General features: G+C 40.2%; 9 protein-coding genes across 13 annotated transcripts; 4 read left to right on the top strand and 5 right to left on the bottom strand.

Moving 5' to 3' along the window:
- The first annotated feature begins 228 nt into the window (after positions 1-228).
- Positions 229-4,735, top strand: LOC124349415 (trafficking protein particle complex subunit 11-like). The gene is made up of 13 exons (XM_046799995.1): positions 229-554; positions 627-796; positions 862-1,050; positions 1,112-1,516; positions 1,586-1,913; positions 1,973-2,051; positions 2,116-2,170; positions 2,236-2,649; positions 2,715-2,892; positions 2,950-3,785; positions 3,850-4,087; positions 4,163-4,357; positions 4,430-4,735. Exons 1-13 carry the CDS (start codon positions 354-356, stop codon positions 4,454-4,456), a joined length of 3,315 nt encoding a protein of 1,104 aa, XP_046655951.1. The 5' UTR covers positions 229-353; the 3' UTR covers positions 4,457-4,735.
- On the bottom strand, positions 4,429-6,906 carry LOC124349679 (TBC1 domain family member 10A-like). The gene is made up of 8 exons (XM_046800463.1): positions 6,287-6,906; positions 6,120-6,216; positions 5,835-6,049; positions 5,585-5,765; positions 5,447-5,521; positions 5,258-5,372; positions 5,046-5,200; positions 4,429-4,981 (listed from the first exon to the last, which is right to left on the bottom strand). The coding sequence occupies exons 1-8, from the start codon at positions 6,766-6,768 to the stop codon at positions 4,883-4,885; spliced, it is 1,419 nt and encodes a 472-aa protein (XP_046656419.1). The 5' UTR covers positions 6,769-6,906; the 3' UTR covers positions 4,429-4,882.
- Positions 6,907-7,155: 249 nt separating this feature from the next.
- Positions 7,156-8,445, top strand: LOC124349912 (synaptosomal-associated protein 29-like). The gene is made up of 3 exons (XM_046800846.1): positions 7,156-7,582; positions 7,655-7,756; positions 7,826-8,445. The coding sequence occupies exons 1-3, from the start codon at positions 7,262-7,264 to the stop codon at positions 8,249-8,251; spliced, it is 849 nt and encodes a 282-aa protein (XP_046656802.1). The 5' UTR covers positions 7,156-7,261; the 3' UTR covers positions 8,252-8,445.
- A 237-nt stretch (positions 8,446-8,682) lies between these two features.
- LOC124349410 lies at positions 8,683-13,748 on the bottom strand. Of its 3 annotated transcripts, XR_006920283.1 has the most exons (8): positions 13,394-13,748; positions 13,283-13,325; positions 11,477-13,225; positions 11,109-11,416; positions 10,709-11,045; positions 9,403-10,647; positions 9,231-9,312; positions 8,683-9,150 (listed from the first exon to the last, which is right to left on the bottom strand). XR_006920283.1 is itself a non-coding variant. In XM_046799987.1 (6 exons), exons 1-6 carry the CDS (start codon positions 13,570-13,572, stop codon positions 9,868-9,870), a joined length of 3,396 nt encoding a protein of 1,131 aa, XP_046655943.1. In that variant the 5' UTR covers positions 13,573-13,748; the 3' UTR covers positions 9,400-9,867. The 3 variants fall into 3 exon arrangements, 1 of the variants encoding a protein (XP_046655943.1); XR_006920282.1 differs by having other exon boundaries at positions 8,683-9,312; XM_046799987.1 differs by lacking the exons at positions 8,683-9,150; positions 9,231-9,312 and having other exon boundaries at positions 9,400-10,647.
- A 179-nt stretch (positions 13,749-13,927) lies between these two features.
- Positions 13,928-15,348, top strand: LOC124349982 (transmembrane protein 179-like). The gene is made up of 7 exons (XM_046800946.1): positions 13,928-14,168; positions 14,238-14,284; positions 14,355-14,484; positions 14,545-14,673; positions 14,737-14,821; positions 14,887-14,999; positions 15,070-15,348. The coding sequence occupies exons 1-7, from the start codon at positions 14,068-14,070 to the stop codon at positions 15,131-15,133; spliced, it is 669 nt and encodes a 222-aa protein (XP_046656902.1). The 5' UTR covers positions 13,928-14,067; the 3' UTR covers positions 15,134-15,348.
- Positions 15,349-15,574: 226 nt separating this feature from the next.
- LOC124350016 (ras-related protein Rab-1A) lies at positions 15,575-17,534 on the top strand. The gene is made up of 6 exons (XM_046800990.1): positions 15,575-15,750; positions 16,081-16,153; positions 16,230-16,277; positions 16,348-16,395; positions 16,460-16,687; positions 16,763-17,534. Exons 1-6 carry the CDS (start codon positions 15,737-15,739, stop codon positions 16,961-16,963), a joined length of 612 nt encoding a protein of 203 aa, XP_046656946.1. The 5' UTR covers positions 15,575-15,736; the 3' UTR covers positions 16,964-17,534.
- Positions 17,264-19,185, bottom strand: LOC124349909 (out at first protein-like). Its single transcript, XM_046800843.1, has 6 exons — positions 18,904-19,185; positions 18,657-18,815; positions 18,477-18,584; positions 18,259-18,405; positions 18,012-18,178; positions 17,264-17,945 (listed from the first exon to the last, which is right to left on the bottom strand). Exons 1-6 carry the CDS (start codon positions 19,030-19,032, stop codon positions 17,795-17,797), a joined length of 861 nt encoding a protein of 286 aa, XP_046656799.1. The 5' UTR covers positions 19,033-19,185; the 3' UTR covers positions 17,264-17,794.
- A 180-nt stretch (positions 19,186-19,365) lies between these two features.
- On the bottom strand, positions 19,366-21,663 carry LOC124349730 (F-box only protein 9-like). 3 transcript variants are annotated; one of them, XM_046800540.1, is made up of 11 exons: positions 21,469-21,663; positions 21,299-21,381; positions 21,147-21,229; positions 20,928-21,063; positions 20,679-20,848; positions 20,554-20,607; positions 20,439-20,486; positions 20,316-20,377; positions 20,090-20,246; positions 19,742-20,029; positions 19,366-19,664 (listed from the first exon to the last, which is right to left on the bottom strand). In XM_046800540.1, coding segments are annotated over exons 1-11 (1,275 nt in total). In that variant the 5' UTR covers positions 21,471-21,663; the 3' UTR covers positions 19,366-19,472. The 3 variants fall into 3 exon arrangements, with proteins under 3 accessions (XP_046656496.1, XP_046656495.1, XP_046656494.1); XM_046800539.1 differs by having other exon boundaries at positions 20,679-20,851; positions 21,299-21,380; positions 21,465-21,662; XM_046800538.1 differs by having other exon boundaries at positions 20,679-20,851; positions 21,469-21,662.
- Positions 21,664-22,066: 403 nt separating this feature from the next.
- On the bottom strand, positions 22,067-22,800 carry LOC124348502 (speckle-type POZ protein-like). Its single transcript, XM_046798726.1, has 2 exons — positions 22,783-22,800; positions 22,067-22,735 (listed from the first exon to the last, which is right to left on the bottom strand). Exons 1-2 carry the CDS (start codon positions 22,798-22,800, stop codon positions 22,067-22,069), a joined length of 687 nt encoding a protein of 228 aa, XP_046654682.1.
- Between the last annotated feature and the right edge of the window lie 1,015 nt (positions 22,801-23,815).

Below are 23,815 nucleotides of genomic sequence, written 5' to 3'. Positions count from 1 at the left end.
CCATGTCCCATCAACATGCTGTTTTGTTTGTTTTCAAATGTTTCCAACCCTATTGAATTAATTAAGCTTAATTAATTAGGAAGGCATATTTCCGCGAATTACTTCCGCGTTGTCTTAACATTGTTCTGGGTACAGGGTATGTACAAAACAAACTAAGAAAATATCAAAGAAAGTTTACCTTAAATTTTGAAAATTGGCGAACTGGCAATACAGCATTATTTTTTGTTTTTCTATGTTTGATATTTCGTCTGCTACCGGGGTAGAGTTTTAGGGTGGAAATTGTTCGTAGTTTTGTTTTGGCTTCTCATGGTTTTTACATATTGTTCATCATCGCCCTTGAAGTTAGAAAAATAATGAGCTCGGATCTCGAATTACCCGAAGAGTTGGTGGATCGACCGTTAGCGTTGGTCGGTCTGACGGGACTGAATGTTGAAACGAATCAGACTCACCTGCTGATATGGAACTCTTTCACGTCATCTAATCGAAGCGAGAGACCTCCCCTCCATTTCGTTCTTTTTGGAGTTAATCATGCATTCCCCCTGGCGAAACCTGATGTAATTTATCTTTTAGGTTGAGAGATCAAAGTTTTTTTTTTTTAATTTTTTTTTTTCACTCATTTGTTTTAGAGAACGTCATATGAATGGTACATTCCTAAAGGCATCCTCAAGAGAAAATGGATGTCCAAACACCTGAAACAGATTCCAGGTGTCTTGGTTCTCTTCTATGATTTGGAGTGGGACGATCCTGCATGGAAGGCCAAACATGCAGAATGTGCACATCTAATCCAAACAACTCGGTAAATCATTCTGTCAAAAAATTGAACTCAAATATTTTGTTATTAACTATCATTTTTCTATCCAGTATGAAGCTTATGGGAAGGGGTAGTAAGCTCTGCCTAGTCCTCTTACAAAATAGCCCTCCATTACCTTCCAGTGAAGATATTTTGGCAGCAGATAGAGCTGCAGCTTTGTGCCAAGTGTGTGAATTACCACCTAAATCGCTCTTTGTCCTTCCTTGCCGTAGCGATCATCTACAGGGATACACCTTGAGGTATCACGTTATTTTAAGTGTAGTCGTGCGTTATATAATGTTACACTATACTACGAAACAGGTTGGAGAGCGCATTTTACGAACTTTGTCAAAGTAGTTATCATTTGTCATCGAGGGCCGTTCGCTCCCACCGCGACCAATTGAACCGTACAAATCACGGCTACTTGTTTGTGAGACATCAGTTTAAAATCGGATTTTACCACGAGCTTAAGCAGGACGTTGCCATGGCGCACAAGCATTACAGCCAATCTTATGCCCATTTGCTAGAGCTTCGCATCACAGATGCCAATGTCACTGAAGTGAAGATTGTCGCTGGATACATCGGCTACAAGGTCTGGCGTCTCTCGTTCTTGCTCAATCTGCCTCGCGAAGCTATCGCCCATTTCAGGAGTCACATGGACTTTTTTCGGCTGCGGATTGGTAACCCTTTGAGCAAATTCGAACATCACGCCTGGCTGGCTGCCCAGTATAACTAAAATAAAATGTTTTTTCAAAAATGATTTTTCATTAAATTTTATGAATTCTTTTGTTTAAGATTTTCGACGTTTGGCAGTTTGTTTGATGATGCGATTGAGCTAGGACTTCCGGCAATCCAGACTCAACATCCTGGCTTCTTCTACCAACAGTCTGCGCAGCAATCCATTCTAAGGAAGAAGGCTTGCTACCAAGATTACGATGCTCTCGACGAAACTGTCATTAATTTTTTGACTCCATTATCGTTCGGCGAATCGTCACAATTGGAATTCTTTGGTCAAAGACCTTGGCGACCTAGTCGGTTGAGTCTTGAACCAGCTGATATGAAAGCTGAGAACGACGGGATTGCTGCAATGTTAATCCGCGAAAGACATCAAGTTGATCTCACGGTACTGCCTTTTATTAAAACATTTCCTATTTCGACAAGTTATTTTAACTTGGTGTGTAGGGTATGATCGTTGCTGCTCTTACAAATGCAGTAAATCAATTTAAAAATCACCGATCTCCTCGGATGAAGCAGTATTTATGTAATTTATCACTTGCACTTTTAAAAACCAGTATCAGAGCAAACTAACATTTTTCTTCTCCTAGTGGTGCAAATGGCTGAAGAATATTGCCGGTCGGAAAACTTTGCGGAAGCCCTAACGTAATCAAAATTGACTTCAACTTTTATTTTAATTTATTATTAATGGAAATTAACGCTTTGTTTAGTTTGCTCGAACCTTTGCTCTGGGATTACCGCAAAGACTTCTGGTGGATGCCACTGACATCTCTACTCCAGTTGGGTTTGCGTTGTGCTTTTCTTTCCGGTCGGCCTGCCGAATACTTCACATATGCCGTAGAATTGTGTTCCCGGGTGACGATGAAAAGCCAAGAAGAAAAGAGCCAATTATTCGATAATCTCATCGGAATCCTTCAAAAGAGGATACCACCGCCGCCTCCCGACTCTACCGCGGTTTCGTTGGCTACTCAACTATGGGCTGATCAATTTGCAAGTTTGGCCAGCGGCGCCTGCGTAACCACGATCGTTACCAACACGATTTCGTCATTCGTTGAAGTCAAGGCCACTTTTACTCAAAAGCAATTTGCTGCCGAGGATGTTGTCGAACTCGAAGTTCACGTCAGGTAAAGAATTGGAATTACTCTTGAAATACAAATTTTAATTAATTATAACTTTAATTTCATAATAGTTATACGGGTCCAAAGGCGATACAGTTCACCAGCTTACACGTGGCTCTCAACAATACTGCCTATTTACCCTTTTGTCAAGTGAAGGATCCGGAAGAGTTGGAATTTGAACCCAATCAGATCCGACACTACGAGTTTGAATTTGCTGCGCAATCTCAAGACATTGGTGCGGAACTTCAAGTAGGTTTAACTTTGATTGGTAATTGAAGAAGAGAAAGTAATTTCATCCATCCATAGATTGTTTCAGTCACTTTAGAGATGGGACATGACCTTGTGGCTTATTTGCGATGCGAAGGATCTTCCAGTGAAGAATTTGGGTCATCACGTTCTGAATTTCCTTCGGCTACAGAGAAAGGTCTGTCCGGTTTGTTTGTATTGAACACGGCCGAAATTCTTCCCCGGACTGCAAACGTTGAGCTTTTGATCCGACATGACGCCCCGGCCCTTCGTGGTGAATGTTATCCGCTTCACCTTGATTTGGTCAATCGGGAAAAAGAAGATATTAGCAACGTCACGGTGACTGTGACGACTAGCAGCACTGACGGCCGAGTTCACGACCAGCCTAAAATCGACGGCAATTTGTCGGTTCAGTTGAAGAGCGAAGAAATCGCAACCGGGCAAACATGCCAATGGAACGTGTTTACTCAAATGGAGCAGCCCGGTAAACATTACGTCACGTTCCAGGTAAATTACGAAATAACCAGCGAGGTGTGCAATAGTAAATGCACTTACAAGAGTCAGTACGTCAAAACGCTCGAGCTGGAAACGGTCCAACCCGTCGAGTGTGAGGCTCAGTTTCAGACGATCCAGTTCCAGCCATTGAGACAGATCCCCGTAGGAGAGCCTTGTGTCGCTGTGATGACGGTGACCAACTTGTCGCCATTTCCTTTACTGTTGGAGCAAGGTGTTTGGAAATTCGACCCATTGCTAACCAATCAACCCATGCCCAATAGTCAACTATCTGGGTTGACACTTCAAAAAGGAGAAAAAGCCAATGATGTGGCCGTACTTTCACTTTCGAATGGGGACAATCGCCATATAAGGACAGGATCCTACTCTTTGAAATGGAAAAGGTATTAATCTTTCAAGTCACTGTTGTTGGCACTGGAAATGTTTGACTTAACACGGCAAATTTAGGGCGAATCAATCAAAAGTGGAAGGATATAAAATTCCTTACTCGGCCAGTTCGTTCGACTTACCCGAAATGGAAACCTGGAGCATTCCATTGCGAATTCAAGTCAAACTACCTGCTCACGGATACGTTCGAGAGTCAATGAACATGGCTATCATCATTCACAATCCAGGCACTAGCTACGTTGAACTGGATGTCTACATGAGTTCCAATGACGCTTTCATGTTTTCTGGAAACAAACAAGTATAGTTTACCAAAACTTTTTTGTTCACAATGTTCACAATTTAAATTGTCTTGTTTTTGTTTTTTCATTTTAAGATCAAGATTCAGATTTATCCCGAAGATGAGTACGAACTCAAGTACAACTTGTATCCGCTGTTGTCCGGTTTTGTGGCTTTGCCTCCACTCCAGTTGAAAACCACGACGTCGGCCATCGATCAAGTAGCGGAGATGGATCAGACGGTTCTAGATGAGCTGGTCAGCCGTTACGTCCCTACCCACATTTATGTTTTGGTAAATTCTCGGAAATTCAATCACGTTTTCAATTTGTTCTTCAATTAGCGTTTCCTTTTTTCGTTTTTTTAGCCGCAGGCGAAGAATGGCAACAAGTAACGTGCTACGTTCCGACTAAAATAAAACTAAATCGTTGTTAATGAATGCAATTTCAAAGGAAAAACACACATTGCAAAATATATAACAAAATATCTATAAAAAAAAGTGCAAAAATGGTTTATCTTTTTTCTATCGACATAGGATTATTTTATATAAAGCACCGACTGGAAACACAACGCGGGATAGAGGCGGGAGTAGGATGGATGAGGGGAAGATTCAATCAAGTGGTCCAAACACGTCGCAAATAACAAAGAAAAAGGGGGAAAAAATAACCAAAAAGGTCTTTGGTTGATTGACGGGATAGAAAACGAAAATATGAAACCGCGTCTGTTCGGTCCTTCTTACATTTAACGAGATAATACCTCTATGATATACTCTGTCTTTTAACGGGAAAAGGAAGCAAAAAGGAAATAAGGCATGGCATTTTTAATTGCCTTGAGGGGAAGAAGCAGCTTTCTTCCTTTGCTCGACTACTTTCTTGTGTACACGTTCCATCTCTTCTTCGTTGATGGGCAGCTTCAACATCTATCAATCACAATAATTCAATTAGATAATCAAATAGATTTTGTTGAAAGGTTATGCAAATTACGCGAGGAACAAGAACGTTTTCTTCCGTGACGCTCGTATGGAGGTGACGCAAGACTTCCATCGATTCGTACATTGTCGGGCACTCCTTCATCGTCTTGGGTTTCATGAAACTGTACTTCAAGATGACCAAGCCAACCCGGAAGAGCACTTTGACCCCTAAAGACACATTGCAAATTTAAAAAAGGCGGATGAAATGCCAGCGGTTATAAATACCTTCGCAGAAGAACATGTCCCAGACGCGGAGTACAGAGGACCAGGGAAGCGTACGGGTGTAGATGCACATGAACCATTCCATCATGAAAAGCACAGGATCTAATTTTTGTTTCGTCTTTTATAAAAATACAAACAAGATAATTAAGATAACAATTCTGAAATTTACTTGAATTGTGTGCGAATAATTACTAAATGGCGATGGACGGAAGGGGATACTTTTCTTAAAAGAGCTACCAGGACATCACCGTCGATTTGAACTGCTTCCTAGTGTTAAAATTCCATTTTTAAAATAAATTTAGGGCATAAAATTCAATAAAATCTAATTACTAGGCCTTGGCTATAATATCCGGGTAAATAACGTTCACAGATTGCAACCATACACCAGAATGCTTCCTCTGCAGGCATGTGCATAACGAGCATAGCTGCAACAGGAGCCTGCCCTTGAAAGTAACCATCCACAGGGTTGAGAATCGTGTAGGCTTTTAGAACCCGAAATAATTCCACCTGACTATTTAATTTAAAAAACAACAGTAGAATGTATACTAGCGATGATTGAGATGCAATATGTGGTAATTACCCAGGTCCATTGGAATCGGCAAACATCTCGTGCATGGGGAATTGTCGATGTAAATCTTTTCGGATGTCATCCAGCCATTTGGGATCTCCGGGCTGCGCGAGTAGATCGTCGAACACGCCTTTATTCTTTTCCATTAGAACACCACCGCCGCACAAATATTGCCACGCTCTGGGACGGATAGAACTGGGTATTCCTTTCCTACACCTGTCTCTTACCTGTTGATTACAAATAATTGGGTGTTCATAGAAACATGAAAGACAAGAAAAATAAAAGATATTGCCAAACCTTTTTGTATTTGTATGTCATATACTTTTCCCAATCATCTAACATGTTTAACCACTTCAGCTCTCTTTTGCGAAAAATGGCAATCATTGCTGGGTTTCTAAATTGAATTTAAAATAAGAAAATTGTTGTTAACTAACAGGGGATTCAACAGAAACAAAAAAACTTACATTTCAGTGTCATGACTGAACTGAGATCCTCCAAAGAAACCATATCTGTCGGGGACTGTTGATGCTATGGATCCACCATAAATAACACTGCTGACATCATCATCAACATCGGTTTGATTAAGGGAACCATTCATTGATTGGTTCTTTGTAAGAAGCTGTCTTTCCTGAGATTGGAACTGGGCAATGTCAGGAGCTGATAACACTGCATCATCAACTCCAAGGATCTCTCTGCTGAGCCTGTTTTGTCGTTTTGCTAGCTTCCTATCTCCACTAGGACCCTGTTCACATGAAGGCTGACGGTAGACTGATTCAGAACTAAAGGGTTCTAAATCAATCATATTGATTCGTTCAAGTCTTTCAAGACTTTTTCGAAATGTACGTCTTTCCACAGTTGTTGCACTGCCATCATGGGCTGTTTCGACGTTGCGAAGGAACGGAGATGTTATCACTTGAAGTGATAATGGCTCGTGACGAGTGGCCATTGATTATTTCAAATATTTCGCAATTATTTTATCAGGAAATAAGGCACTCATGATACTGACACATTCTAAGGACAGTTGCGTGACTTCACACAGATATTTTGATCACGGGAAAACAAGTGAAGTAAGTAAGAAGGGCTACTATGACGAGAAAGAGGTGGGCTGTTCCCTCAGCCTGGTGAAGCCTCGCAACATTCCTTAAATTAGCTAATTTTATTAAATATTACTGATTCATAGAATGAATAATAATAGAGAATTATTTTTTGAAATTTTAAAATGAACTTAAAAATAATAATATGTTTTTAATTGATTTGATTTATGTTACTTACAATTTTATTAAATCATTACTTTTGTTGTCGCTAGAGGGAAGACATCAAACCTTGGTTACGACTCTCGGCAGTCTCTTTAAAGGCCTTGACAGCTTCGGAGGGCATGCGAAAGTGAGTGAGCAACAAATAATACATACAAGGAAAAGTGTATTAGTGTCGAAAAAACTATGGCTGGATCCAGTGGGCGTTACGTCAAGTCTAAAGGTTCCAATCCATTTTTTGACGATGAAGACGACGTGGACGACGAAGAATTTCTTCAAAGGGCACCCAATAGGTTCAATAACTTTGGAGGAAAATTAGCCAATAGTTTGTCGGGCGGAAATAACAGTTTCCAACCTCTGGACGGAGGAGAAAATCAGAGCGCCGATGAACGTAGACGACAACTTCTTATGGAGAAACAGAAAATAGAAGAACGTACTTTGCAGGCTTCAGGGCGAGCTAAAGGAATGTTGTATGAGACTGAGCAGATTGGAATCTCCACCGCTGAGGTTTGCACATAAGCTTACATTAGAAAACCACTTAAAACTTGATTCATTTTCCCCTTGAAAATACCCAACCAGGACTTGGTAAGGCAGAGGGAACAGTTAGAGAGAACTGGGAGCCGACTGGATGAAATGAATAATTCATTGAGGACTTCAGAGAGACACATACAGAATATCAAGGTAGTCTATCTATATTTTATGCATTGGTTGGTTGTTTTTTTCCTTAACACAGATTTCATTGATTTTTAGAGTGTGTTTAGCAGTATGAAGAACTACTTTTCTAAGCCTTCAGAGCCACTCAAAAACTCTTCTGAAGGGTCTTTGTTAAAGCCTAGTTCCAGTAGTAGTAGTAGCAATCTTTCCAAGGTGCTTGAGCAAACATCATCACCGATTGACCGAGACTCACCATCACAGCAGCAGCACCCAGCATTGAGGATTAAAGGACTTGAAAATGATTTTAGTCACAAACCTCTTTCCAATGTCGACGAGCAGCTAGAGCAAGATCTGGGTGACATGAGTTTGTCCCTGTCCCGTCTGAAAGGTCTCGCCCAGGGATTGTCGACTGAACTGGAAGATCAGAACACGTTGATCGATCGGTTGCAGACTGGTGCCGACAAGGCTGACTGGAGAATCCAGCGTCAAAATAAAGATATGGAACGTCTTCTGAAAAAGTGAAAACCCACGAGTCCATGTTGTTTCCAACTTGTGATACACAAAGAATTAGAATTGAATGAAGAAAAAAAAACTCTTTTGTTTTAAATAAAAAAATCTGTCCCCCTCTTTTTGCGCACCAAGGTAAATTGCCAGCACACTCCCAGTGTGTATATATATTATATATTCATGGAATAATACATTTAGGTGAAACACGGTCTGATAAAAAGAAAGAAAAAATGATTATTTGCATGAATTCAATTGGGGATAAGTTTACTAGGTATTTTATTAGTATAAGAAAATTTTTTCCTGAGAGTGTTTAATCATCCGCAAGGAATTTTGCAGATGTTATGGAAAGATGAGCGGACGTGGTGATCGTGTTATTGCCTGTTTCACGCTTCGATGATCATGAGAACGAAACGAGCCGGACGGTATGAATGGCAATTTTGTTTCTAGTTTTGAGAAACTTGTTTAAGTTGACAAGAACATTTCGAATATGTCCTGATGGGCCAGCTTGTCTTTGCGGATGTCTGCACCAGCTGTTATTACGGTTCATTTGTTGATTTTAGCCGCACACTAAATTGCCATTGTCTTCGTTTGGCGACTGTTTTCTGTTTCCGTTTTAAAACAGAAGACCATTGGTCGGCGTTCCAGTTCAAACAAACCGCAAACGTGGCACCTTGAAATGTGGAAAAAGGGGAATTAGCCGCACATTTATCACAGTCACAGTCCTTCTCTTGCAGCCAATGTTTCCGGATTCGATGGTAGATAACAACCTTGTGGAAAGGCATTTTTTGATAATTATTGCAGAGAGGCTTCAGCGGTGGTGGCAGGAAACGCCATAATGGGGATAATGTGCAAACATGGCAAACCCAATTTACTTGTAGCCGTGATATCACAATCTGAACTTTGCTATCATTCGGCTAAATTAAACAAATTATCATTTAAGAGTAGAACAAGGAAAGTTTGAACTTTAAGAATCAACCAAAATACTTGCTATTACTTCGTCTGCACCAACCGAAATAATACCAGTCTCACAATCCAAATTAGATTTGGAAATAAAAAGATGCCAGATAATTGAACTCCTAAGCAACAGAAAAAAAAATTATTAAGAATATGTCAATTAAAATCATTCAATGTAAAATGAAACGGAAGAGAGAAAAATTCCAACGAACCGTTGCGACTTTGTTTGTATTCATATTGGATTGGGGATGGGGGGAGGGGTATTCAGCTCACTGTCAAATGCCACGTAAGATGTGTGTGTGTGTTTTCAATATAGGGGAGAAAGGGAAAACAAACAAGACGGGGGTGGAAACAGGAATTAGATGGAACTGTACTGAGAAAAATAATGAAGAAAAAAAAATCTGACAGGCAGAAAAGAAGATGTGAAAAGAGAAGAATAGGAAAAAAAAAACCTAATTATAACTTGAACAAAACGTAACTTGCCAGGTTGCTCCGCGTTTTGGCTGAATTAAAGACACCAAAAAAATAGGGAGAGGACAAAATATGGCGAGAGCACTTTTTTTTTCTCATTTTCTCCTTCTGTATTTTTAACATTGTCGGCGTTTAATGACTCTCGCACTTTTTTCTGGATAAGGGATCAAAAGAGGGTAGTGGTTGTTGTCATTGGGGTCGACATTTCAAAGAGGAGAAGGAGCCTGAGAGCCACCCGTTTGGCCTTCTACCACTTGATTTACGATTTCATCCACTTGCATCAGTTCACTGTCGACGGCATCGTCGTCTGCTTGGTCTCCATCGGGCCCTCCGCCTATTCCGGACTCACTACCTGCCGTCGGTGGCAAGTGATCGGCTTCTTCCAGCTCCTCCCACAACTTTGAAGCGGCCGCTGCTGCTGAATCCGCCTGGATCGCTTTCAGTTGAGCCTCGTCTTCTTGCTGCTGCTCTTCTTGTTGTTGAGTCAACTCCTCCGATTGAGGGGGGACGACAACGGCCGCAACCGGAATCTGCGGCAGATCTTCTATTACAGCAATTGATGCGGTTGCAGGAGGGACGGAAGTGCCGTCGACCAATGACGAAGCTGTCTGAGACAAATGAGCCGAATTGACCGCGTCTTCCTCCAATAACTTGCGTTCGTCTTTGCTGATAAAATAAGTGCCACACTGGAGGCCAAGCAACCGGGCCGTCTCAGGATTCGTCAGCTGGTAAGGCTCGTGTTCTTCTCCATTCCCACCGCCGTCGCCGCCGTTACTATGAGGATGCAAGTGGCGGGCAGTCATGCTAGAAACCCGGTCAAATAAGGAAGTCACTTCGTTGAGAATCCGCGGGATAAGCGGAGCGCTACTATTGCCTTCGTCTTCCTGTTGCACCCTTAACAACAAATATTCCCAACTTGACATAGCGGCTGAAAGTCTAGGGCCGGCAACATCCACCACTTCTTCATCCGTGCATACTTCCAAGGCCTAAAATTGAAATTCAGATTATGTCAAACCGTGTTTTAAAAAATAAGTCAGATCACTTTACCTCCGCAAGGCGGATTTTCCTCTTTTCTGAAAGTACAGCCGGCGAGCGAATCAAAGGAGGTCGGCCAACCCCTCGGCCTCGTCCCCTTCCTCGACCACGACCACGTCCGCCTCTCCATCCACCTCTTCCCCTAATAGTGCTGGCAGCAGTTGACGTCCTGACAGTCCGTTTGACAACTTTCTCCGATTCAGTAGAGTCTGACTCTTCTTCGGCATCTGGTTCTTCTCTCTCATGCTGCCCGTTTTTCTTTTCGATGGCCGATGCCGAAACAGTTGAACTACGACGGGTTGTTACATTATTACTGTGGTCGGGAAACTGCTCAAAATGTCTCGATAACCTTCAAATAAACATAATAAATCATTCGCAATTCAACTTCAATAAGGCTCCAGTGTTGGCATACCTGTGGGGGGTTGTATATTCGCGTTTGCAAGTGGCGCAATTGAACGGGGAAGTTGGTATAACGGCTTTGGCAGGTTCTTTGGAATCTTCCGAAGAATCCGCATTGCTTTCCTCGTTCCCAACCACCACGTTGGGCGACAAATGATCGATACGATAATCTGAATAGCCACCATCAGAGTCATCCAAATCCGGCTGGGCAAAATCTAAATGGTGCAGTCGTTTGTAATCCTTGACCATGTGACGGGGAGGTTTAGACACTCGACCAGATCGTGTTCGCGGTAGCAGCTTCTTCTTGCCTTCTCGCTCCTCCTGAAAACCAATTGAAAGTTTTAAATCAAGTCATTACCAACATTATATGTGGAATTATACCTTAGACATGTCTATGCTGGTGCTGACTGCATCATCTTCCTGCACATCTTCCGAGTCCGATTCTTCTGTGCTTGCGGGCTTGCGCTTTGGAACGAAGGGTATTGTGCGTCCGGGGGGTCGACCTCGACCTCTTCCACGTCCTCTGACAACTGCCGGAGTTGTAGTCACTGCCGGTGTTAAGGTGACGGAACTCTTCACGGCGATCGGAGTGGTTATCGTACCATGGGTGGTATTGGTGACTGTAGTCGCCACTCCCGCTGTTGAAGGTGTTTTCCTCAATTCGCCAGGAGTGACGACTCGATAGACGATCCTCGTGTTGGACTTGGCATCGTAGACAACGCGCCGTTTGCCCCCATCGCCTTCTGAGCTGCTGGCGATGGTACCGCTTCCGCCTTTACCGTCGCCAGACAGGATCGCTTGTCGGTTTTGTTTTAACACCGAAGCGATGTGTTTTAACTGATCCGGGGTGAGCGGCTGGAGACTACGGAAGCTGTTGCCTTCTTGGACCAGCTGGATGGGGTTTTCGGTGCTGCCTAAAGGTTTCTTTGGTAAGTTGGAAACGGGCGTCACTGTTAACGAGGCACTCGGAGACGTGGTCGACGTGGTACTGAAGAGGGAGGCCAGAAAAGGTTTCGACGAGCTTTTGACGGGAGAGGACATCAAAGAGAAAGAACTGCTGTTCGGTAAAGTGTCGGGATCGAGTCGTGCAGGACCGGTAGTTTTCCCGCCCGAATTGTTGTTGGCTATTTGTTGCGATGTAGAAATTTTCACGACTTTCGTTTCTTGATGGATAACGGATGCGGAATTGGCAAGGCTTGTAACGAAACTGCCGGCACTATTCGATAACGAATTGGGTGGGATAACGATCTTGATCTTCTTCGGGATACCGCCTTCCGTGAAGGAATGGGCTAGTGGGCTTCCCGTTTGTGCCAAAAGAGCGCTGGCCGTGCTGGCGGGCAGCCTGAGACACAATTTGCGCTTGCCACCCACCATCCTCGGAACAATCGAAACGTTTGATTGATTTGGCTCATTGGGATTGAATAAAGACTGGATGATGTTAGATAGAACATCATTGGCTGAGCTGTCACCATCGCCAGCGTCTTCAGCGAGCTGCTGCGAAACCGCATCCAAGGACACCGTCGTCGTGTGCATTTCTTCATCTTCTTTCGGAACTTGCTCTTTTGTTTTTACTTCTGGGATTTGCGTTTCCACCGGGAGAACGCTCTCATCAGGTACTGATATGGCTTCTGGAACCGGCGTATCAACGTGTGGTTCCAATTCGGCATCCGTTACTGGGAAAGGTTCTTGACTTTTAGGTTGAAGCTCTGGGGGGATTTCCGGTTGGATCTCTTCTTCCTGGTTGGGGGTTTCTTGGAGATCTTGCTGCAGTTCATCTTGGAGTTCATCTTGCTGCAGTTCATCTTGGAGTTCATCTTGCTGCAGTTCATCTTGGAGTTCGTCTTGCAGATCATTTTGTAGTTCAGATTGAAATTCAGCGTGCAGCTGGGATTGAAGATCTGATTGAATTCCAGCCTGCAATTCTTGTTGGAATTCTGACTGTTCAACATTTTCGGCATTATACTCTGTCATGTCTTCTGCTTGCTGCATGTCAGACTCTTGATCCACTTGTTCCGTCATCCCCTCCAACTCATCTGTAGAGGTAACTTGACCTTGCTCATCTTCTACAGGCTGCTCAACAGGATCCAACTGTATGCCTAAAGCTTCTGCATCCTGCCGACTCAGCACCACCTGTAAAAATCTGTGTTTTAACAACTATTATGTATGGGTTAGATTTAATAAAAATACCGTTTGAGGTTCTCCATGCTCGTTTTGAACTATAGCAATAATGCTGCATGTACCAAAAAAAGTAAATATTATGGATTGGGCACTCGCTATGACTTGATTCAAATTCAATACCTGTCCTCACTGACAGTTCCACTATCCATCAGTTGTTGTAGACTCTGTTCATCTAACACGGTCGTCGTGTGCACTTGGCCCTCTTCCATTTGCATCGTTTCATCTGTCTCTGCTCCCGGTTCTTGTTCGCCGATATTGGTGTTGCTGGTATCCTCTTCCATTTGATCTGTCTCCATCATCAATTCAGTTGTTATAAAGGATTTCTACGTGGATTAGTTTAGTCATCAACCTCGCGAACCAGAATTTCATTTATTGCCGTTTTCATTCAGTTCCCGGGTTTTTTTTTACGGAAAACTAATACAGAAATATCACACGCCTTCCAGCTCAGACAGCGTCTGTGCTGCGTTGCCACGTGTTTTTCATGCTTAGCAAAAAGTATTTCTGATTTTCAATAAAAAGACAGAAACAAATTCTAAAATTTTTAAATAAACATTAACCTTTCTGAAATTAAATAAAAAAATTCGAATATTTTTCGTATACACAATTTGTGAATTTTGTTTTGTTTTGTACATTGCGACACCGTTCTTTCAGCTGTCATACGCAATTCGATCGAAAGCGACTGACACAGCACCCCATCCCCATGTTTACCATTTAAGTACTATGGCAGTTGTGACAAATAGTTGAATTGCCGCCGATTACTCATTTGGATAATTTCACTTCCTGTAATAGTGAAAATGAATGTTTTACTGGTCATTCAAATTACTGTTTACATCTTAGCACTAGTCTTAGCCTTATGTATATCCGTTCCCGTTATTATTCATCAAAAGGACTTCAAGTACGTTTGGATTACACACACAGATAATTTGTGATTTTTCTGAAAACATTTTGTTTTTCTTTTGCTCAGGGGTCATTGTTTGCTGTTTTCCAGAGGAACTTGGAGGGAAACTGATGGTTGAAATTTCAATAATTCAATTAGCGTGAAATTCAAAACTAATGATTTTTGTTTTGTTTTCAATTGCAGGCCAGTTTGTGATTACATGGGCTCCTAATGCTTACTGTGTGTTTGTTATAATATCTGGAGTGATCTCACTCACAGCTTGTTGTATTCAAATTCACAGACTTGGCCATTTCCTTTATAGAGGGCTTGACAGGTTAGTCTTTTAAAATATGACCATCAGACTTGCAATAAAATACCTCTTTATTATTTACAGCTCTTTCTTGTCAGCATTTGTTGATGCAGTTGGCAGTGCCTTTCTCTGTTTTCTTTCTTTAGCTTCTGCCATGATTATCACTCTTGGATTTGGCACTTGGTGTGGAGACATAACCCAACGATTTGAAGAGTAAAGAGTTATTTGTCTCATAATAACAATAAATATCAACCACATACTTTTATTAAATCACAGATGCAGTTATGCTGAAGATGAAAATATTGACCAAGTGGATAATATCAACACATCTGGATTTTACTTGTTATTGGGAACTGCACAGGTTTTTTTTTTTCATTAAATTTCCATTCAAGAGATGAATAGTAATAGTCTGTTATGATTTAATAGTTTGGAGCTTGGGCCTCCTGGGCATGTTGGGTGGGATTGGCTGTCTGTGCAGTTCTTAAGTTATGTCGTTATCACCAACGAGAAAATATTCGAGTCAGCATGGCCAAAGAGCGGTATGTCAATTAACTTTAATCGTGCACGGAAAATTTTTTATAAAAGAGATGTTTTGTTATTTTCTTTTAGGAGACGTTTGTTGACAGATGGACTTCCACCACGAAGCTCTAGCGATGAAGCGATGCTCGGTTAAAAAGTTTATAATTTGTACATTGTTCGTTTCCTTCGCAAAGCTATGTATTCATGTATTGGCTTATCAATCTTCATTTTACCTCTAAATAAAAATCTCAGAATATATCCCTTTGCAACGTAAAACGTAATTAATAATAATACGTGTTGTTATATCATATGCACCGGTCGGCTGCACCGCCGATTGTAGAAAAAGCGAAATAAATCATAATAACATCACTTTTTGCTCGTAATAATTCCTTTGATTCTTTCCCTCTACAAATGATGCCCGTCCAACCGATGTCAGTTCTTTATGACTTAATGTTTTCCTGATCACGTGAAGCTTGATATCGTGAACGAAATAATTATTTTTTATTTTTCCGTGAAAAGCGACGTGAAAGTCATACCAAATCGATTATAATCTTATATATCGATAGTGGGTGGTATCGATTATAACTGCTTAGGTTAAGCAACTTTTAACACAAGGAGGCGTAGAGGAGTTTGCTGTTCGTCATATTCAGAGAAAAAAGGGGCTGCTGTCCGTCGTTAATTCAGTCTCGTTCACTATTTCATCTCCGCGCAAAATTTCATTTTGATCGAGTACATTAAGTGATCATATACGTCCAAAATGAACCCCGAATAGTAAGTACATCGTTACAAGTGCCAAACCCTTTTCGTCGTTCAGATCAACGTTCGAACGATTCAGTATGATGACGTATAGCTTTTTGGGGGGCTTTCGTAAGTGCTAATCCCATGCAAATTCCAGCCATTTTAAACAACTTGCTGTTTGCTCTTGGTTATTTTTTTATAATTCTTGAAATGTAATTTCTGTAAATTTTTATAGTCTACATGTTTTCAAGGCTGATTTCACTGTTAAGGAAATGCCCCATACCACCCTGCTACCAACAATGGCTTACAATAGTTGGGTGTCATCAGTGGTGTAACAGTATTATTTTTCTTTTTTCTTTACAGTGATTATCTTTTCAAACTTCTCCTGATCGGTGATTCTGGTGTTGGCAAATCTTGCCTTTTGCTCCGATTCGCTGTAAGTCAGAAACTGGTGGTCATTTATTTTATTAATATTTCATGTTACTATTACCAATGTTTCTCTTTTAATACAGGATGATACTTATTCAGAGAGTTATATCAGTACCATCGGTGTTGATTTTGTAAGTTTACTAATTCATACCAGTCAGACTCAGTCCATAATGTTAATTTAATTTGATTTGGAATATGCAGAAAATTCGGACAATAGATTTGGATGGAAAGACAATCAAACTACAGATCGTAAGTGACACATTCATAGCATGTTGGTCTTTTTCAAATGTAACCAAAATATTCTTGACTACAGTGGGACACTGCTGGCCAAGAACGATTCAGGACAATTACGTCGAGTTACTACCGAGGTGCCCATGGTATCATTGTCGTCTACGACTGTACTGACCAAGAGTCGTTCAACAATGTGAAACAGTGGCTCCAGGAAATCGATCGCTATGCATGCGAAAACGTCAACAAGCTCTTGGTTGGTAACAAATGTGACCTGAGCACCAAAAAGGTCGTCGATTACGCCGCAGCCAAAGTGAGATAACTTACAGTAGGAAGCTGGTTTAGATTTCATTTAAAACTTTACGTCGTTCTCTTGATTTTGTAAAAGGAATACGCGGAACAGTTAGGTATCCCTTTCCTAGAGACGTCGGCAAAGAATGCTACGAATGTTGAACAGGCCTTCATGACTATGGCGGCTGAAATCAAGAATCGAATGGGTCCTCCTTCCGCTCCTTCGGATGGTGTTGGCGGAATCAACATCAACTCTTCTTCTAGACCAGTGGAACAGTCGAAATCGGGATGTTGTTAATGGATTAAGAAAAAAGGAAAAAAAAATTCAAGAGATCCAACGTTAAATAACAACAAAATTCGCAACCTCCCCTCTTCTCCCTATTTCCCGTTTCTTGGCCTCCAACCAAAGTCTAAAAGTTAAACAAAAAAAAAAAAATTTACCAATTTTCTTTCTTTTTTCCTATCTCTCTCAAGCTGCATTGATCGATTTGTTACCCCAACCGTATCTATTCTTGCACCCACGAGAGAATAAGAAAAAAAAAAAACATCTAAATAGTGTCGTGTTTGATCTAGGTCCGAAATATTTTTTTCCAGCTGGAAAGGGTTGATTTTTTTCTATCACTATTTTTTAAAAATGCCAACTCCTCCCTCCTTCTTCGTGTAAACAGCTTGTACGCGCCTGTTTGTCGCTGTTATTTTGGGGAAATATTGGATTAATTAAAAAGAAAACACTAAATTAAGCAAGAATCGATTGTAAAGAGAAGTTTCAGTTTCGGTGAAAGAAAGATTTTCTTTTTCTTTTTTTGCTCGTCATTCCATTTAGATCCATTTTCGTATCAATTTGCGATTATTATACACAATGAGTTGAATTGAAATTTTTTTTATTTTTGCAGTAAAATTGGCTTTTCAAATTAATATTCTCTCCAACGAAAAGGAACCATGGGGGAAAAGTAAGTAAATTACAAAGCAGATAGGAAAGTGTACACATGTGTGCATCAACGGACAGTGCTGGAAGACTGGAACACGCACAATTGGCTCTTGATTCTATCTTGTAAAATAGTTAAAAAGCTTCACGAGGCACTTTGATCAATACTTCAATTTTTCCCGAAAAGGAATTTTAAGTGTTTGGTTAATAGTCATCCCACGGACAAAATAGAAAGTTCTTCACTGGAAATGAATAGTCGAGGCACTTTTTGCACGTTTTGATACCGCACCGATAGCTGAGGGCCTTACCAGTTTGCTGATCGTGCCCGCGACAAAATTTCAGTCCACAAGGATACCTATGTGATAATAGCAGGTGAATTAGGACTACAAAGTTATTCTGTCGATTTCAAATAGCCAATTACCAAGGAACACAAAAATTTAACCGGCATTGGCAGGGCATTGAGCTCGAATTTGTGACGGCAATATCTTTGCAACGGCTAGCTGGCCGTACCATGTGCTGGGCAGCATCAAGGACCATAAAAGCTTCATTTGGATTTCCAATTGCTGCCCATAATCTTAAATCAGTCTCCTTTTTTTTGAAAATCCAAGAAATATGTAATAAAACTAATTAAAGAAAGAAGCATTTTTTTTTTTTCAAATTGCAGTTACCTGGACATATATTGCTGTTGCATTTATACATAATTGTTGAATTTGGTTGGATATAATGTTAGATCTAGACACATCCAAAGTGTATTCAAATGTGGCATTCTCACGCCCATTATCCTCCTCTGGATACCTTACAGTATGTGGATTTTTCTACCATTGTGAATAATTGTTTATTAGTTATTTTGAGATTATAATGAAGGTCTAAAGATGTGCTTTATTACCTGGCGAAGTTTAGCAATGGCATCTGCAGCAATAAAATCTTGTTTAGACAATTTAGCAGCAAAGCAAACAGCCTGATAATATGGAGGCTGGAAACTCTTTAGAGGCAGCTAGATAATATTTTAAAATATAAGAAATGTTTGTTAAAAGGGATTTTCCATTTGGATGAAAAGCAAACATACCTGTTCTTCTTCAGCCAGAATCAAGAGACGGTAGATTTGCACCTCTTTTCGAAAATCCAGCATCTGTGTAACTATTGTACCATCAGCTCTCTGGTACTCAAGTTGAACAACATCCTCGCTGACATTAGAAGCTAACACTTCCTGCAGCACATCTCCACCCTTTTACATAAAATGTACATTTATTATGGTAATAATAGGGATTTAAGAGTCAATTATACCAAGCTTTTGTGGTCGAACAGCAGTTTACCTGATTTTTTATGTTGATGACAAGCTGGGGATTTGAGGAGCTGAAACAACTCAGTAGAAATATTAAACAAGCCAAATGGACGCCCCAAAACATAGGGCTACTCATGACGACTATTAAAATTGTTGGCATCAGGCGTCATACATCCTTGAAAAGAACTTCATTATTATTTTTGGTAAAAAGGGTAAAAAGACTGTATCAAAACAACTTTTGATGTTGATTTGTTTTGGAGAGACAGACTATCCTATTACGAATTTACGACTTATAGGGCACTAATTTGTGGAAACTGAATAGCGGAAACGGAAAGACGGTAAAGCGCGCATGCGGGGTTAAAGGGGGAAACAATAATTAAAAAAAAAAAAAAACATTTCAAGGTTAAAACAAAAATAGCCAAAGGAAAATTGACTAGAGATTGACAATAATTCACAATTCCCGATAAAATACCTGCGTATATGACTTGATACGTTAAATTGTAATTGCATTTTATTTTTGTAATTCCATAACAATAAACAGGCACAATTAATTGTTGAAATTGGTTGCATCTGATTGAAGTGAACTTCCTTGCAGGATTTTTAAAGTGGTTTCTCACTTTGGGCATTATAGGACCTCACACGGCTGAAGATCAAGGGCGGAAAACGGGTAGCGGTTATATCAAAATTGGCAGTCGTGGATTCCTTATTTTGGTAAACAGTCTGAATACTGTAACGATTCCAATGAAGTGCGCAATGAAGTTTCTTCTTATTGATAGTCTTGATTTCCAATTCCTACATTCATCAAAGACGAAAGTAGAGAAATAACGAGTTAATTGCACCGCTCAATTATAAGGTGTCAGTTAACTTACTAGTTCAAAAATCTGCTCAATCATTGTGCTGCCGTTATTATTTGCTTCGTCATTCCTTCTTCGGTTTCTGTTATCGATTCGTTCAGTTCGTTCTGGAATCCGTTTTCGTTTAAAGATACACGTAACAACGTTTCCATGGAGCGTGTAGAAACCGCGGAAACAAGAAGGATCTTTTCTTTTTAGACGTTTACTGACTACCAAGCTAGGAATATCCGCAGTGGTGGACATTATAGCGGTTCGGTCAGGATAGAAGCGCAAATAACGAAAGTAGTTTACCAAATGCCACGGCTAAATAAAAAAAAATGAAGATAAATCACGGTAAGACATTTTCTTTCGGCAATATTTTACCTGATAATTGGTATCTTGAAAACTGTTCTCTCCTTGCCGCACATATGATGTTTTACTAATGTAACAGCCATGAAAATGAAGACGAGGACGATAAATGAACATGTCTCTATAGTTGGTAAAACCAAGAGTTGTAGGACTGGCTGGGCTGTTCCAGACACTGGAGAAACAAACAAACATTTTCGTCATTTCCAACAAGCAAAACTTTCTATGCGGAATAAAAGTATACCTAAGGCACGCGAGTTTCCAAATTTCGCTGTCTCGGGAACAGACGTAGAGACCACGGCTAACCTGGAAACAAGATCAAATAAGCGACGCTCCTGAAATTATAGCAAAAAAAAATACTACTTACCAATGAAACTTGTTCTAATGACCGAAGATCCAAGTCAGAAGATACCACCTGAAGAAATTTAAATGTTCATTTTAGCGCTGCACATTTATGTAATGACCATTCATTTAAAAAATACCCATTTGAGAAGGTAAATAATAATTTCACGCGGTAAATCCGATATATGAGTACCCTAAAATTAATTTTTTTTTTGTGAATTTGAATAACGTGCACAAGTCATTAAATAGGTTTCAATCGTCAAACCTTTGGTTCATCGTGTGGGGTACAAACTAGACCATCCTGTAGTAATAGCCGTTCAAGCTTTACTAGCAAATCAACCGGAAGTTCATCATCGTCTTCATCATCAGAATTGTTGTTACGAACTTCTTCCTTCAAGTCTTTGTGACTTTTTGGTTCCGAAGTAGTCTCGCTGCCTTCTGTCGCACCCAAGAGAATTTATGCAAACAGTCACAACAAGAAATTTTCAAATATAAAATTTGATTTTCTATTAACCTTTGTTCTTGGGATATGTGTATATTCTTTCTTCAATATCAGGGACCAACTGCATTGCTCGTTTGTAAAATTTTATAGCTTCCACAACTTCTCCAGACTTTTCATGTTTTACTCCACGTAGATATAAACTTTTTGCCTAGAGAATTTGGGTAATTGCTTAGTAACACTAATAAGCTGCATTGTGGATATGTTTTTAGAATGGTACATTGTTATACAGACCTCTTCTTCATCAACCGTTTCTTTACTCCCAGACTCGTGATCCTCATTTTTGGGTTTACTGCTGCTAGTCAGAGATTGCTGCACTGCAATGTTATGTTTAAAGTTTAGTCAACATTCACTAACCATGATATAGCAAAGTGATAAATTTATACATCTGGCAGCAGAAATTTCAGTCTCCCATTGTCGCCGAAACGATTCTAGTAGTTCCTCGGTTGCTGGATCTTTCTCGGACTCCTGTTTGGCATGACAAAATGAAACGAAAAATAATTTGATTATATAATTGTAATGTTTCTTATCCAATCACTGTAGCAACCCTACCATTATTGGGAATGAAAAATAATAAACTCTCTCGGCTGGATATATGGTCAGTCCTACTTTCGGACGATACTTTTTTAACTGAACAGTAAGTCCACATATGCACAAATATACGAAATATTGGTGTAAAAGAAACTGGAAACAATCGAATTGATGTTGACCAAGTTAATACGTCAGTGGCTGCGCGACAAAAATAAAAATTTCGTCTGCTAGTAGCAGAAGCAGTGATGGAACACGCGGCTTATTCAAATTATGGCAAATTTTAAAGATTGCTTTGCAAACAAACCGAATGGTTCTAATATAAATTTAAATCCATGAACTTACTCATGAATGCTGTATGTGGAATCACTATTATACTTGGTTTTCCTTCGGTAAAACTGACTCTAGGAAAGTAACTAGCGAACTTGAAATTGTTAAGACAATTAGCAATCAACTGTGTTGTATTTTGAATGTTCCTTTTTCACGTTATTGAATAAACAAACGTTTGAATAAGAACTTGAACAGATAAAAAAAAATGACATTTCTTGGTACAAAAAATTAAATTCTTCATTCAACTTGATTTTGAATCAACTTCTTTGAGAGAAAAAAAATGAGCTAGATGCTCATTAAACAGCAGGGCGGAGGGCCATTTCTTGAATGTCGCACAACAACTTCGGGTGATCTTTTTTCGCCTTTTTCCATCCATCAGTAGCCATAACTTCAACTGGATTATGACGAAAGAAATCGACGGCTTCATTCTTCAAATCATCCACCAGTTGGTGTTCATTGCCGAGTAGAAGCAGCAAATCCATGCAATTGTCGGGAGTCATATGATGAAGCAAATGGACTTCACACTCGGTCTTCAGCTGATCCAAGAAGTATTTGTCTGCTGCGAAGTAAAGTTGAGTTGCCATTTTCTCCATGGTCTTTGACGACAAACGGGCAGTGTACACGAAACGTAGCAACTCGTGAAATACATCCGGATTGATGTCTTCAATTTCCACTTGATTGGACAGCTTCTCCTTGGTCGGGTGTTCGAACATGGCTGCAAAGACTTTGCTTCTTGACGCCAAAATACTTTTGTGTGCTTGAAATTTTTGAGCACCGACGTTCAGAGTGACGTCAGCGTACTTGATGTTTTCGAACAAATTTTCAAGTTGGTTAATCAGCTGATCACTGCAACTAATTGACTGGTCTTGAATTAGATTAGCTTTGCCTGTAATAGGTTCTTTTTTCGCGTAAGATTCAATCTCGCAGTAGAAAACGAGACTTCCGTTCAATTGCTGACATTCGTACTGTTGGATATCAATTTTAGGAAAATGCAGAAGAAAGTTACAGTTACCTTGCTTTGGTAAACCATGTACTTGCTGGAGAACTTTCTGTCTTTTCCGGTTAAGAATTGATAATTTTATCCGAACTGGCTCGTTAATCTTGGCGTTGCTAAAGTGAGGAATTCCGGGAGTTGTAAGAAAAAGTTGGATAGATAATTTTGTGCCCGCATCAGACAGTATTAACTTCCATAGACGATCAGGAGTTTCCCTTGCTGAAAATAAAGTTGATTCTAGAGGGTCCATCCACAGTGCAACAGTTTCTAGACATGGCAATTGAACATTCCATTCTACATCAAATTTAGAAACTTGAAAATCAGAGAGACACACGTTGTCCGCTGACGACTGCATGGCTTAGTATACGAAGAAAAATGGCGACTGTTACATACACGTGTTACTCTCAACAAAGATGAAATGCGAATGCCAGTTTCTACTTAAAGCCAGTTACAGCAAAATTACTAGACGAAGGTCGAAGGGTAAGGGGCTGAAAACGAATAGAAAACGAAACCTGAAAGGGTGTGAGAAAGAGTGGGAGGGGGTAGAATTTCATAGAGCCGAAGAGAACCCGAGGGAATAGAACTTTATGTTGCTAAGAGAAATGGTAATTTGACCAATTGATTGCAACTAAATACCACCGACGAAAGGGATTAACCTTTCAACCATAAAGATTATGTTATTGTTAATCATTGAATAGGGCGTCATCTTTCATAAACCTGTAAAAAAAATGCCTGAAAAATGAGAAAGCTGTGACTAACCACACATGTAACTTAAGTTTTCTTGACAAATAAAAACGTCCTCCTCTCTATTATGTTTGGTCTCGTTTATTTAATTTGACGAACTCTAGAGAAGAAATTGCGCGATGATTTGTTCAGTTTGTTCTATTTCGTCTTCGAAAATGGATGTCGTTCAGATGTCGTTCAACAAACGCATGCCGTTCGTCTGCTAGGAGAGTACTCGTCACTACTCGGTATGTTGTTTGATTTGACTAAATTATTTAATCATCTGAACTGCTTAAAAATTAAGCTTTATATCGGTCGTGAATGAGTG

This window comes from Daphnia pulicaria, chromosome 7, assembly GCF_021234035.1.
Source record: "Daphnia pulicaria isolate SC F1-1A chromosome 7, SC_F0-13Bv2, whole genome shotgun sequence".
Lineage (NCBI taxonomy): Eukaryota > Metazoa > Arthropoda > Branchiopoda > Diplostraca > Daphniidae > Daphnia > Daphnia pulicaria.
This window is presented reverse-complemented; position numbering and strand designations above follow the sequence as displayed.

What these genes read in the sequence shown, in the direction of transcription:
- LOC124349415 (XM_046799995.1), top strand. Translation starts at nt 354, where the DNA reads ATGAGCTCGGATCTCGAATTACCCGAAGAGTTGGTGGATCGACCGTTA. An exon ending in CACGCCTGGCTGGCTGCCCA is followed by an intron (nt 1,517 to 1,585) that starts GTATAACTAAAA and finishes CTTTTGTTTAAG; the next exon opens with ATTTTCGACGTTTGGCAGTT. An exon ending in TCGGATGAAGCAGTATTTAT is followed by an intron (nt 2,052 to 2,115) that starts GTAATTTATCAC and finishes TTCTTCTCCTAG; the next exon opens with TGGTGCAAATGGCTGAAGAA.
- LOC124349679 (XM_046800463.1), bottom strand. Translation starts at nt 6,768, where the DNA reads ATGGCCACTCGTCACGAGCCATTATCACTTCAAGTGATAACATCTCCG. An exon ending in GCCGATTCCAATGGACCTGG is followed by an intron (nt 5,766 to 5,834) that starts GTAATTACCACA and finishes TAAATTAAATAG; the next exon opens with TCAGGTGGAATTATTTCGGG. An exon ending in CTTCCGTCCATCGCCATTTA is followed by an intron (nt 5,373 to 5,446) that starts GTAATTATTCGC and finishes TTTTTATAAAAG; the next exon opens with ACGAAACAAAAATTAGATCC.
- LOC124349912 (XM_046800846.1), top strand. Translation starts at nt 7,262, where the DNA reads ATGGCTGGATCCAGTGGGCGTTACGTCAAGTCTAAAGGTTCCAATCCA. An exon ending in TTGGAATCTCCACCGCTGAG is followed by an intron (nt 7,583 to 7,654) that starts GTTTGCACATAA and finishes ATACCCAACCAG; the next exon opens with GACTTGGTAAGGCAGAGGGA. An exon ending in GACACATACAGAATATCAAG is followed by an intron (nt 7,757 to 7,825) that starts GTAGTCTATCTA and finishes ATTGATTTTTAG; the next exon opens with AGTGTGTTTAGCAGTATGAA.
- LOC124349410 (XM_046799987.1), bottom strand. Translation starts at nt 13,572, where the DNA reads ATGATGGAGACAGATCAAATGGAAGAGGATACCAGCAACACCAATATC. An exon ending in GGAACTGTCAGTGAGGACAG is followed by an intron (nt 13,326 to 13,393) that starts GTATTGAATTTG and finishes TGGTACATGCAG; the next exon opens with CATTATTGCTATAGTTCAAA. An exon ending in CCAGCATAGACATGTCTAAG is followed by an intron (nt 11,417 to 11,476) that starts GTATAATTCCAC and finishes ATTGGTTTTCAG; the next exon opens with GAGGAGCGAGAAGGCAAGAA.
- LOC124349982 (XM_046800946.1), top strand. Translation starts at nt 14,068, where the DNA reads ATGAATGTTTTACTGGTCATTCAAATTACTGTTTACATCTTAGCACTA. An exon ending in CTTTATAGAGGGCTTGACAG is followed by an intron (nt 14,485 to 14,544) that starts GTTAGTCTTTTA and finishes TATTATTTACAG; the next exon opens with CTCTTTCTTGTCAGCATTTG. An exon ending in ATAACCCAACGATTTGAAGA is followed by an intron (nt 14,674 to 14,736) that starts GTAAAGAGTTAT and finishes ATTAAATCACAG; the next exon opens with ATGCAGTTATGCTGAAGATG.
- LOC124350016 (XM_046800990.1), top strand. An exon ending in AGACAATCAAACTACAGATC is followed by an intron (nt 16,396 to 16,459) that starts GTAAGTGACACA and finishes TCTTGACTACAG; the next exon opens with TGGGACACTGCTGGCCAAGA. An exon ending in TCGATTACGCCGCAGCCAAA is followed by an intron (nt 16,688 to 16,762) that starts GTGAGATAACTT and finishes ATTTTGTAAAAG; the next exon opens with GAATACGCGGAACAGTTAGG.
- LOC124349909 (XM_046800843.1), bottom strand. Translation starts at nt 19,032, where the DNA reads ATGCCAACAATTTTAATAGTCGTCATGAGTAGCCCTATGTTTTGGGGC. An exon ending in TTCTGGCTGAAGAAGAACAG is followed by an intron (nt 18,585 to 18,656) that starts GTATGTTTGCTT and finishes AATATTATCTAG; the next exon opens with CTGCCTCTAAAGAGTTTCCA. An exon ending in CAACAGCAATATATGTCCAG is followed by an intron (nt 18,179 to 18,258) that starts GTAACTGCAATT and finishes TTCAAAAAAAAG; the next exon opens with GAGACTGATTTAAGATTATG.
- LOC124349730 (XM_046800539.1), bottom strand. An exon ending in CCCCACACGATGAACCAAAG is followed by an intron (nt 20,608 to 20,678) that starts GTTTGACGATTG and finishes AATTAATTTTAG; the next exon opens with GGTACTCATATATCGGATTT. An exon ending in TGGAAACTCGCGTGCCTTAG is followed by an intron (nt 20,247 to 20,315) that starts GTATACTTTTAT and finishes TTGTTTCTCCAG; the next exon opens with TGTCTGGAACAGCCCAGCCA.